The sequence below is a fragment of the Drosophila obscura genome, unplaced genomic scaffold (assembly GCF_018151105.1).
Source record: "Drosophila obscura isolate BZ-5 IFL unplaced genomic scaffold, ASM1815110v1 contig_1, whole genome shotgun sequence".
NCBI classification, from domain to species: Eukaryota; Metazoa; Arthropoda; class Insecta; order Diptera; family Drosophilidae; genus Drosophila; species Drosophila obscura.
The window spans coordinates 8,712,552-8,725,594 of record NW_024542679.1 but is presented as its reverse complement, the minus strand read 5'-3'; the positions used below and the strand labels follow the sequence as shown (position 1 = coordinate 8,725,594).

Sequence of the window (13,043 nt, the reverse complement as noted above, 5' to 3'; positions counted from 1 at the left end):
TTTATTGGATTGTCTACATAATAAGGTTCAAACAAAAACGGCCAAAACATAAAACGTAAATGTTGACTAAATGTGACGTCATTGTTGCTGGTCAACCAAGTTTCATATTTGAGTACAGCAACACTGTTTTCAGGGTAGTATTTCATTAATCAAAGAACGGCAATACTACGGCAGTCTCTAGCTGATAACGATAACAAAAACAGCTGCTAGAAAGAAACACGTGTGGAATTTATATTTATATTTAATTTGCTTAAACGAACCACAAAATACTATGAGCGGTAGACTATTTGGTGGGTCAGACGACGAGGGCGACGAGCTGCAGCTAACGACCAACCAGGACTATGCCAAGACATACAACACTCTGCGCAAGAAGGAGCTTCTTCAGAAATGTAACTCAATATTTTCTGCGCTGAAAATTCAAAGTTAACGTTTTGATTGCTACAGATAAAGACCGCGGCCTGGATGTGTCCGAGTCCGAGTTCGACAGTGACAGCGAATCATCGGAGGAGGATGAGGTGGATCCCCAGTTCGATCAGGACTTCTTCAAGACACTCTCTTCGCTGAAGAGCAAAGATCCACGAATATACGACAAGGAGACGCGCTTCTTCAACGAGTCCTCCGGGGACGAGGATGACAAAGACGAGCAAACCAAAAGGAAACGGTCCAACAAAGCCAAGCCGGTCACATTGAAGGACTACGAACGTAAGGTTATCCTCGAGCACAATGGCAAGTTTGAGAGCTCCGATGACGAGCAACAGCAGAAGGAGGAGGAGGAGATCGAGCGGGCGCAGTCACCCACTGCGGTGGAGGAAGAGCGACGCCTGAAGGCAGAGTTCAGTAAGGTAATGAACCAGGAGGACAACGGAGAGGATGAGGAGTTCGGTGGCATATTCAAGAAACGCACAAAGACCAAGGAGCAAACGGATGCAGAGGAGGCGGATTTCGCCAAGTGGCTGGCTGGCCAACAGACAGAGATCGAACAGAATGACAAAGAGCAGCTGGAACCCCTTAAGGAGTACTGGAGCAGCAACAAGCTGACACAGGGTGAGTGCTTCCTCAGGGACTATATCCTCAGCAAGGGGTATGCAAAAACAGATGCCTCGGAGATACCCACCTACGATGAGATTGTGGGCGACAATGCCCCGCTGTCCGAGGACGAGCAGGAACTGGAGAAGCAGGCCGAGTTTGAGCAAAAGTACAATTTCCGTTTCGAGGAGCCGGATGCAGAGTTTATCAAGCGCTATCCCCGCACCGTAGAGCAATCGATTCGACGCACAGACGACAAGCGAAAGGAGAAGCGCAAGGAGGTGAAGGAGCGCAAGGAGCAGGAGAAGCAGCAGAAAATGAAGGAACTGGATCTGATCAAGGACATGAAGCGCAAGGAAATAGAGGAGAAAATTCGAAAACTGAAAGCAGTCACGGGCAACGATGAGCTGGGATTCAGGGACGACGAACTGGAGGAGGACTTCGATCCGGCCGCACACGATCGTCGCATGCAAGAGTTGTTTGACGATGAGTACTACAACGTCGATGAGGGAGAGGAGAAGCCAGAGTGCCCCTCGGACATTGACGAATTGACTCTGGAGGACTGGGACAACTATGATCCCAGGAAACAGAGTGAAAGGGATCATGACGATGACGAGCACTGTGAAGATGATGATTTCAACATGGACTGCGACCACGATCCCACAACATCGAAGCAGCAGCTGCAGCAGCAGCTGATCGAGAGCACACGCGGTCGCAAGGGGCGCAAGGGGCGACGCAATCGGTTCATGGAGATGATTCAGGCGGAGAAGCCAGCCTTTAATCCCGAAGAAGAGAAGACCTACGGCGAGTACATCGACGAGTACTATCAACTGGACTGCGAGGACATAGTCGGGGATCAGCCGTGTCGATTTAAGTACGTCGAGACCACGCCGAACGACTTCGGCCTGACCATCGAAGAGGTAAGAAGAGACCAGGGCTTTTAATTTGGGATCTAGATCCAGATTACATTCGGGCGGCTTGCTTGCAGATCTTGCTGGCCAAGAACAAGGAGCTAAACCAGTGGGCCAGTCTCAAAAAGGCAGTGCAGTTCAGGCCAGAGCATGTGGAGAAAAAGGAGCAACGTTTGTACAAAATGAAGGCCAAGAACGAAGATCTCAAGCGAAAGATATTCAAGAGTCTGTATGGAGAGGAAGGGTGAGTATCTGGCTTCATTCTTCCGACGATTTAAATCTCAAGGCGAACTATTTTCAGCTCTGATGATGAGGATCGGCCAACGGAAGAGAGTCCCCAAAATGCGGCAGCTGCTGACACGAGCAGTGTTTCTGTTCCAGTCCCAGCTGCTCAAATCGCCACTGAGGGCCTGTCCAAATCGAAAAGAAAACGTTTAAAACGCAAGGCTGCAGCAGCTGTTGCAGCGAATCCCAAACAGATCGGGCACGATCAGGATAATGAAGCAAAGGAAGCGGAACACGATGAACCGGCCGCAAAGAAGAGCAAAGAAGTGGGAGATCAAACAACCAACGGAGCCGAGAAGGAGCAGCAGCAGCAGCAGAATAAGGCAAAGACAAATAAGTCTGTTGGCAAAAACCAAAAGCCCCCCAAGTCAGGAGGGGCTACGCCGGCTCAGAACCAGCGTCCAAAAGGGTTAAAAGCGGACAAAACAAATGGAAATAACCCATTCAACAGCAAACAAAATCCAGCGATCCCTGCTCGAGCCCAGGCGGCAGTCAGAAAATTCCAAGGCAAACAGAAGCAAGCGCCGAATGGCACTCCCTTCCAAGGCAAAGAAAAAAAGGCGCTGAATGGATCATCAGGGGCGAGTTCCTCGCAAGGCAAACAGGAGCAGGCGACCAGAGCCTCAGCTGGTGCGAATCCATTTAAAAAATCAAACCAGAAGACCGGCGAAAGACCATTCCCAGCAAAGAAGACGAACAACTTCAAAGCGAAAGGCAGGACAGATGGTGCACAGCCCAGTGGAATAACCGACGATCGCCTGAAGGCCTATGGCATAAATCCCAGAAAGTTCCACAAAAGGGAGAAGTACGGTAAAAAGGACAACTAAGGCCAGGCCAGGATAAGGATCACAATAATAGCAATAGTAATACATTTTGTAGTTACATCTTATGTACATACGATTCACATATTAAAAGACTTGAAACAGACACATATTTTACTACTATACTGTACTATATTTTTCTCGATTTTTCACGTTTTTCTCGATTTTTAATTAATTTTTCTAGATTTTAATGTTAAATTAACACCAACATTATAAAAGAAAGTTCTAACATTTATTTTCTCTTTAGCTAAAATGTTAACAGAAAGAGACACAAATAGGGAAATTATATATCTGTCTCAGTTAACATTTAAATTAAAATCGAAAAATTCTAATTTCCCAATCCCGAAGCGCCATCTATGAGTCAAAACCCTGTTAAACTGTTCCCGTTATTGAGGGAAATTTTTGCAAAAACGACCATAGAGGGCGCCAGAAGCGCATCATAGCACGCAGCGCTTGTCAGTAAGTAGCTAGACAAACGACTGAAAGCTGGCTGCTATGAAATGGGAATTGCTTACAGAATGTGGATGACGTCACTACAGGTGCAGAGAAGGAAACGTTTCCGACCCCATAAAGTGTATATATTCTTGATCAGCATCAATAGCCGAGTCGTTACAGCCATGTTTGTCTGTCTGTCTGTCTGTCCGCCTTGTTGAGCGCCTGGATCTCAGAGAAACCAAATATACATAGTAGATGTAGATAAAATATGTAGCAAAAAACATGTAATATGTAACATTTTTTTTTTAATTCTAAAATTCTAAAAAATCATATGCTCAAAAATGTATATACTGACTGAGTACGGGTGTAAGTAGAGTCGCGTCCCCAGAAGCGACTCACACGATCCTTCTCGTTGTTTCGTATCGCTCACTATGGCTCACACATCAGCCAAATGCTTTGACATAAAATCAACTAATTAAGATGAAATCTGAAGTTAAAACTTTGTGTGGAATTCAAATGATTTCTTCGTTTAATAACGATGAACGTTTTATAATAGCCAAATCAAGGCGAATCGTCTTGTTTCAATGCTAATCAGGCTGTCTTTTGCGACCCATTATGGAATTGTTGTGCAATAATTTCAGAACTTCTATTCTAAATCGATAAACGGTGCTTAGAAAACAGAAATAAACCCCGCTAGTCCGGACATCAAAATCGTAACGACTACTTCTCGGGAGATGTGTGAATCAGGTTTCGCCAGGGCAATAAAATCAACGGAAGTGTCGCCGATTGTGAGCCAGATAAAGGGCCGACGCCTTTTACTGACCGATCCACAGATCTCCATTCTGGCAGGGTATAATTGAAAAGACAAAGCAGCTCAAATGATATGCAATGTTTCTATTTATTGCTGTTTACTAAGAGACCGGAGATCTCTCTCTCTCTCTCTCTGAAGCCTGGAATTTTTATTTTATTTTATTTTTGCTTTTGCGGCAAATTTTTGTTTTTTAAGCAAATTTTTTATATGCAAATCGCGGAGTACGGAACAAGTTTGAGTTTGCTTTCTGTTGTTATTTGCGGCTGCTTTGTTTAACGATTTTTCACGTTTTTTTGTTTGCCCCAAAATGACCAGCTGACATTTCTATGGCCAGGCCTCGGCCGAGTGCAACAGGTGTGCAAAATAAAAAAAAAACTATATATTTCAAAGAGATATTTGCAAGTAGCAAGACTCGCGGGCGCACAGTGCGTATACTCGAAAATGTGTGAGGCTAGCGGTGTGTGAAGCGTTTCGGAATGGCCAAAGAATCGTCCGGGCCGGGTGCAGGGCCACTACCCACTGGCCATTAAACAGATTACATGTTTGGTCGCTGATTCACGGCCACAAAAGCCGTTTAAGCGCCGGCGATACCAACAAACTCCGGCGATAACAACTGCAACGCGACGCAACGCGCGAATGGCTCCATCCTAGACGGGAAAAAATCACCAGTCTGCCGGCCAGACACAAACACACAGCAGACCAAATGAATGCACAGGCATGCGTTGCATAAAGGGAGAGTGGGTGGAGTGGAGCACCATGGGGCAGTACAAGTGCACATGGGCAACATGAGCGACGATGCTGCTTGAATAAACAATTGGCGGGCTTTGGGGCAGGGCAGCCGGCATGCAAACAACGAGCAACTCTTGTGGCAATCAGTGGGGGGGAAAGGGGAGCAGAGTGGCGAGCCGAGGCGAGGCTGCACACGGAGGCTGAGACCGCAGGAGACAATACGTTTGCAACAGCAATTGCAAGTTCGATAATGCATGTGGCTCTTTAAAATAAAGTTTGCTGGCCATGGGCAGTGCCTCTGATAAGGCACACAAAATTACGCATACGCCGCTTATGACGCCACTGCGCTGCTGTCCCGCTGCTTGCGTCGCAGTCGTCGTCAGCGTTGCCGAAGCTCGCTCTTTGACTCTCTCTCTCTCTCTCGCTCTCGCTCTTTCTCTGGCGCTCTCTCATTGTCCAGACAACAACTTGTATGAATGTGTTTTCTATTTTTCCGGCTTTTCCCTGATGCTTCCCCCACTGCTACTGCTACTCCCACACTCGCCCCCCGGGTCAGCCGCACAGCCTTTAGCAGCTCGAATCAACTGCTTTTCAAATTATTTATAGAATTCAGAATGAGGCGGCGTGCGTTAAGTTAGTTGTGCCTCTTCCATCGCATGGCCTCTGTTTCTGCCCCAGAGGCACCTGTCGAAAATTATGCTTAGTTTTATTGTGTATGAATAATTAAGAGCGACAGCCTGCCACGCCACATGTGGGACCATGGGCACATGTTGCCGTCTATCGACGACTCCAGCCGGCTCCTTGTCACTCCCTATTGCCTCTGTGCTACTTTGCAAAGCCGACTGGGAACCAATTTGCGGTGTCTTCACCTCTGTCCGGCCCATGTCTCAAGTGCAGCGAAAGTGTCGCCTGCTTGAAACGTCTTCAGCTGGTCCTATTAATAGCCAAGTGTCCACCAGGTACAAGGAATGCAGAAAATACACGATGCTGCATTTCCAAGCCAGGGTATTAAAACCGAAATGATATACAGGAAAAATCCAGATTCAAATATTCATTAAATTATAAGAATTGATTTAACATTTTCGTACCCGGTACTCTACTTGCCACCAAGACTAAATATCTGATATCTGAATAAACAAAGCTTCGTTGGTAACATTATCCACACGATCATTTGGAGAATATTTAAGCTGCAGCATACTCGTATTTTCGTGATGTCAGCTTAAATCAAATTAGCATCCACGCGCCAAAATAAATTCAAGAAAACTGAGTGGATTTCTCACCTATAAACATACGACTGCTAGTACTTTAAAATTGTGTAAAAATAAGGAGAGAAGCAGAGGAAGGGCTCGCCATCAAAGTGATATCGAAGTTCACTTCCAGTGCGGCCGAAAAACAATTATAATAGAATTTAAAGTTTTGTGGCTCTCTTCAGTGATGCCCCAGCAACAGCAACAGCGACAGCAACATCAATTCAAGCAGCTACCAAAACAGTAGCAGTGACGCGTCGCAGGCGCCAGCCGACGCCGACGCCGCCTACGATGGGGTTCGTGTCATCGTCGTTGGCGTCGCGTCGCTGGAGCAGCGTGGGGCTTTTGCGCCACTGCCACAGCGGCAGTCTCAGTCTGTCTGCTGAACGGAACGCAAGCACCGCAGGGTGAATTATACGCGAAATCAGTGCCAGCGGCTTCGAGGCGTGCTCCACCAGCGACAACGCGCGAATTCGAGTCTTGTGTGTGTGTGTGTGAGTGCGAGTGCCGGTCCGGCTTGGGTGCGAGGGAGGATTTCGTGCGATTGCTGTTCCGCGGTTGCCGTGGCGCATGAGATCCTCAGATTGCTCCATTTTGTACCCCCTTTGTGACGGATTCAGCCTTTGTCTCGCTGCCGGACAATGACAATGGGCCCGAAATGGACATTCTGGAGAGAGCAATGTCAATGCCACGGCTTCCACAGTGCACGTGCACCCCCATCCTCAATCTTAGCTCGTATTGATCATCCCCCCTTCCTCCCGTCGCCGCAATTTGGTTTTTTGAATCATCGCTCTATTGCCCATTTTGTGTAGTGCAGTGAATGCTGAGCTGCTGACAGCGGAATACGGAATAAGCCAAACGCAAACGGAATACCCGCTCCAAATACAATAGAGCTGCGAATAAAGAGAAGTGTCGGAGCATTGTCAAGTGTCCTCCGAGAGCGGAAGCTGCCGCCCGAAACTATGCAGCAGTAGACACGCCGGAAATCGCCTGGGGAGTACGTGAAAACATCCATTCCATTGTCATTGGCTGAGACAGGCACAGCCCGAGCCCAAACTCCACCCCCATTGACCATTGGTAAGTCTCCCCCATTGACCGCCAACTATTTTTAGCGATTACCTTTGATGGGAACATTTTTTGGTCACGTAAATGCAGTCAATTCCAAAAGCCACATTGCCCTGAAAGCCCACTTGAAGTCGATTATTCCCGAAATTGTTATGGTGTATGGGAATGTCCATTTTATATTCGGTAATCGCTGCCCACCCCATAAGACCACAATGCGATAATTGAGTCGGGCGTCGCATTTATTTGATTATTAAATAACATTCAGTTGTTCGCGCAGTTTTCCATATCACTTTCATTCATTCATGGCGAAGGCAAACCAAACACGAGTTGTACTACCCGGCAAACAAAGCAGAAAACGGCAGCGGCAATGAACTGAAAATTAACTATGCATATATTTGTGCAGCTCATTAATAAATACGATGCGACCACGACTACGACTATACCAAACTGGGAGCCAAACACCCAAAGATGCGAAGAAGTCGTTGACGCTGACGGCATCATCGAATTCGACTTGCGAATGCCCTTGGTGAATATGAGAGCCAGATGTTGACTGAGAGTGCTGTCAGAATGTCTTGATAAACTCCCCAAATATTCCTCGTACATTGTGTATTGTATTGGTCATTCGCGCCTGATTTCGAGGGTTTCATGATTCATGCAACAATCAGAAATCTATTTGTTTTTATCTTTGCCAATTTTCATGTTGCCTTAGGACTTCCTCTTGAGCACCGGCTGCACTGTTCCAGCAGTTCCCACCTAGTGGTTCGCATTGCCAGACCTATTCGACTTGCTGCCAAGATTTGACTGGCATTAGGAGCCCCGACGACGACGACAGCTGCTGACTTTAATGATCTCTCCATCATTTCGGCATCATTTCGATTGAGCGATCTGCAGCACACTGCAGCGGAAATTGAAGCTGTCTGCGGGGCTGGGCAATATGTCAACTTCCCGCCTGCGAATTTATAGATTTATACATACTCGTATTTTTTAGGCGGGTTAATGCCATATTATAATCATGTCGAAATATATATAATCTTTTGATCATCAATGTGAGCTTGGAGCTGTCGCAATTCCCTTGGGTGGCATCTCTGCCGGCTTACTTTTCCAGCGTATAGGTTTGATGTCTGTGACATGAATACAAATGGCATTTAATTAGATTTAGATTGACATAACTTGAGTTGGAATTACCTTACCACTGATTTGCTTCAGGTGGAGACAGACTGATGGATCTGCTAGATATTCTAATTCGCAATTAAATATTATTACTTATGTCGCAATATACATTTAATTACAGAGCACGACTCTTGACTCAACTAACAACAATTTTAACGCTTTTCTTTGGATAAAAGAGGGATAAGAGTGGGAAAGAAACGAAAGCGTTTAAGTAAAGGAACAAATAAAGGTCTTAGTCGTATTCCTTTAGTAAGAAAAATCACTTTTAAAATTTATTTTTTTTTGCTTGCTCCTGCATACGGATTGTTGTCGACTTCCCTTTCGATTTACAAGGGCTGATTTATCTTATTTAAACTTAATTAAATTGCAATACATGAACCACTCCCACTGAACCATTAAATTGGCGGGCCAAAAAGTTGTGACAACAACATTTTCGGTGCACATTTGTTAACCATGAGCCGAGCCTGACATGGCTGTTGACAGTGTCGAAAGTTCTCCTTTGTTGCCACTGTTGCCACTGTTGCTGGGGCTCTAATTTGTGGCAGCAACAAGCAACTGGCAGAAAAACAAATGTACTTTGATGTAATACACATAAACATTTGCACGACGCGAACAACGGCAAAGGGAACTGACACAAAAATTAGTTGCAGCACGCGGCTGGAGAGTGGCGTGGCTATGGTGTTGCCATAGGCCCAGAACATAAGAACCCCATAGAACACACACCCCCGCCCAACATCGAGCAAAATGTGTGCCAATTCAAGAGTCTGCCGCGTCGGTACGTGCCATTGCTGTGCCATCGAAATGGGACAGAGCCAGTGATACGGGCGACAGATCCCCCCAGAAAACAACATATTAATCATCTATATGGCACCATGCAGTGGCTGCGTCAGTGCGCCGTAACAGTTTCCAGCCAAATGAGTCATTAGAAATAACCATAGTTGTTCGCTAAAAACGTTATAAACGAAAATACAAAGCAACTAAAATGTGTTAAAAATTTGCATGCGAATTGCTTGATTCCAGGAGACAGTGCCCCGCCCCCGCCCCACGACGTTGTAATAATGAATGAAGCCTGAGTCAGAACGAGGGACAACAAGTAGGGAGAACGAACTCCTCGCGTATTAATAGGGTCACTGATGAAGCGCTGAAAGTAAAATATTTAAATTAGAAACAGGCCCTGTAATTGCAACTTGTTGCTGGCTCAGCGAGCACTCACGTCTTACGACTGCAGATAAGTGAAACCAGGCATTCGCGTGGAAAGATTGAGACGCAGGCGGCGGACAGTGGCGGGGCATCTTCCAAGGCTGGCTCACGGCACATGCAGCTCTCTGCATCTTAATGGAAATGATATTCGAAAGAGTAAGCTCCTAAATCAAGTGCGACGGCTGCAGTAGCAGGGGAAAAGTGGCTAGATAACAAAATACAAGCCATTCCAGCGGAGGAACGGAACGGAACGGGTTTGACGAATCAACGAGCAAAGCGCAACGCGCAGAGTGCCAAAAAGCCCAAAGATTGAGCCATAGATGGGTTCACGGATAGAAAGATGCACACTTGCAGCCCACAGATACATGTTTGAGCAGAGTGAAAATACATAGTCTGTTTACATAAATATTCCATAATGTTGCGCATAATTGTTGGGCAAGCCGCAAGTCGTAAGCGTGAATTATTTGCAGTGGGCGTGTCATGCGGGTCTCGGATTAGCCCCATTCGTGGCCCTAATCAGCATACTGCTGCACATTCCCACGATAGCCCATTGGAGGGCTATTTAAAGCTTCCAGTTACAGCTAAAAAAAAAAATCGCGAAATTCAACTCGGTTTCACAGAATTTCGACTTGTTTTCGCAATTGTTATATATTTATACACATGCACGTATGTACATATATCCGGCCTTGGGTTGCAGATTCCTTCGACATTCATGGTCATTGCATTGCACGCACTTTGTCATCGGAGATCGAAAGGACAATGGCCATTGTCTGCCCATGTTTATGGGTTTTAATAATGTCTCCACAATGTAAAACAAAGAGATATACGGTTCGATCTTGTTCACTCACTGTACGTGAGATGCCGCCTCAATCATGATTTTAATTCATTTCCCACGTCTTGTATCATATTTTCATCACCTCCCAGAACGTTTAGCTCTCTTAATAACAGAGCTGTCTGGCCGGGCGTGAGTGTGCCTTTTAATTGCCCTTGTGCGGCACTCACCGATAGCTATCTGATGCCTAATAATAACATTTAATGTATGCAAAACGCTGTGCGCCGTCACCTGAGCTGGCGCCTCGGAATCGCCTCTAGGACAGGTCTCTCAGATAGCGTTTGTTAACAATAATTGGCAGCAACGCAACGCAATGGCAGCGGCCGCCGCCTTTGAGCGCGTGCGCAGCCCGACATCCATTTAGTCTCAATCTGAACGGGAACGCTAACTGTGGGCTGATTGGGGTCTTACTGGTTTATTTTTGGCTCTTATCTGTGGGCCCCATCGAAAGACAATTAGCCAAATAAGTCGACGCGGGGGGGACAGAGCCCGTGCCAAGTCCTAATTAATTGCCATGCATTGTGTGCCACTGCCGCTGCTGCCACTGTTGCTGCTGCTGCTGGTGAGTTGAAGTGATGCCAACTTGGCAGCGATTATCCGCCTCGATAGGCGCGACTGGGGGAGAATTATGCAAGCCCATAGCTCTCAGGCGGGTGGCTCGGTCTTAGGCTCGGTCCAGTCTCTGAGTTTTGTCATAAATCTGGAATGCGTTTTCATGTTTCGCGCCGGGTATATCGGATCGGTGCGGATCGAGTCTGGTTTTCGATTGTGGTTGTCCTCCAGCTGTTGAACTTTTTTCAACGGCCAGCTCATTCGCAAATTAATGCAAACTTCGAGTCGAAATTCATGCATTCTCATTTACCAGTAATCAATTTGACGTAATGGGAATCACTTTACATATTACGACTAAATTTGCTGGCTCACCATATTGTTAGGGCTCCAGCCACACATAGTCTCGTAGTGGAAGCGCAATTACTGAAATGTATTCTCGATCTGCATCTGCATCGGAATCGGCATCGGCAGCGCCAGTTGAAACTAGTTCTCCGACTAATGATGTTTGGATGTCGAACACGGGCACTAATTTGAATTTTAAAATCATATGAATGGAAAAATATAAGCAAACATAAACTAGAGGCTATGTAAATGAAATGTATTGCTAATGTATGCCACACGTGAGAGGAGAGATTCGATTTGATTATGCAAGCCTGGACTTGCCGACTTTCCACAGACAGAGAGACGACAGACGGGCAGACTCCTTTCTTTATAATAAATGATTTTTCGGATCGTACAAAGTAGAGAAGAGCATTGGCTGCACATATATTTATATACTTGCTGGACATTAGATATATCTGATCTTCTTTCTGCGAAGCTCATAGAAAAATATATAGAAAATTCAAAGCATGAGCATGATTTCTGCATGTCTCGATATACTGACATACTTACAAACAGCTGTAGAAAAATGTTCATTGAGCTGTTTCAATTAGACGGCCATTGGAACGGAGCCATTCATCTGTTCGTTCCGTGCTTCCCGGTTTCATGTTAAATTGCTTGTAAGTGATTTACGCTATCTGCTGCTCCCCGAGGTGTCAATGCATGTAAATAAAGCGGCGGGGCGGCGATGCCTCCACAGATTATTGTGCCACTGAATCCAATGCTAATGGGCGTTGATTGATTTTATGCTCTTGTCATCTAGGATCGCCCCCTTTTAGATGATCTTTGTGACAAGCGAGTTGGAAATTTCAATTAGATCGGGCGCCTAATATTATTATTATTATTATTAGTGTAAGTGTCGTGCTTTGATTTTGTTGCTGTTGCCACGGCTGGATTTCTTTGAGCTGAAGTATTTTTAGAAATTTTGGCTGCAAATGGCACAGCAGCGAAAAGAGCCTCTTCGTCGCGTGCTTATCATAAATTCACATTTAATGGGGTTGCTTACAAAATCATGTTCGACTCGTAAAACAGTGGACGAAGAAGACATCTCTTTGATAGTGCGGTCCAGCTGTCCACTGACGACCCAATAAATTCTCTGGGGGACAGTGGAAGCAGTTCGCCTGGGAGATAATCACACGGAATGGGTTTCTATTGTGAGAAATGGACAGCGGAATATTCTGGCCGGCTATATGTACTAAACTCGCATTATATTGTTATAATTCTATAAGTAATGCGGCCATACGAGTTTTTCTATATGCAATGGCCAGCGACAATGAGCTAAATATTCGCTGCCAGACGAGACGTGAACGCACGTAAATATTAATATATTTATTTATTACTGCACTTCATTATCTCTGGCAGGGACACGTCACGGCAACGGAGCTGGGACGGGGGCGTGAGAGGGAGAGCACTTAGCCTGCCATTGGAGACTGGAACTTTGGGGGCATCCATGAAATTCATTTCAATTAGTCGAAGGCGAGAGCCTTTGACTAATAGCCACGTATGCGTAATGTTCCAGGGTCCTGCTTCTGCTTCTGCTCCTCGGGAGTCGTGTGTGTGTGTGTGTGTGTGTGTGTGACT

The 13,043-nt window shown here is 45.9% G+C and overlaps 2 protein-coding genes across 2 annotated transcripts in view; both read left to right on the top strand.

The window, feature by feature from the left end:
- The first annotated feature begins 192 nt into the window (after nucleotides 1–192).
- On the top strand, nucleotides 193–3,149 carry LOC111070471 (protein KRI1 homolog). Its single transcript, XM_022361026.2, has 4 exons — nucleotides 193–389; nucleotides 445–1,946; nucleotides 2,015–2,181; nucleotides 2,239–3,149. The coding sequence occupies exons 1-4, from the start codon at nucleotides 272–274 to the stop codon at nucleotides 3,047–3,049; spliced, it is 2,598 nt and encodes an 865-aa protein (XP_022216718.2). The 5' UTR covers nucleotides 193–271; the 3' UTR covers nucleotides 3,050–3,149.
- Nucleotides 3,150–6,651: 3,502 nt separating this feature from the next.
- LOC111070480 (collagen alpha-1(XVIII) chain) overlaps nucleotides 6,652–13,043 on the top strand; it is a 52,958-nt gene continuing 46,566 nt past the window's right edge. Inside the window, exons 1-2 of the mRNA XM_041592306.1 lie at nucleotides 6,652–6,753; nucleotides 7,078–7,342. The gene's annotated coding sequence lies outside the window, so the exon portion shown is untranslated. The remainder of the gene's footprint in view (nucleotides 6,754–7,077; nucleotides 7,343–13,043) is intronic.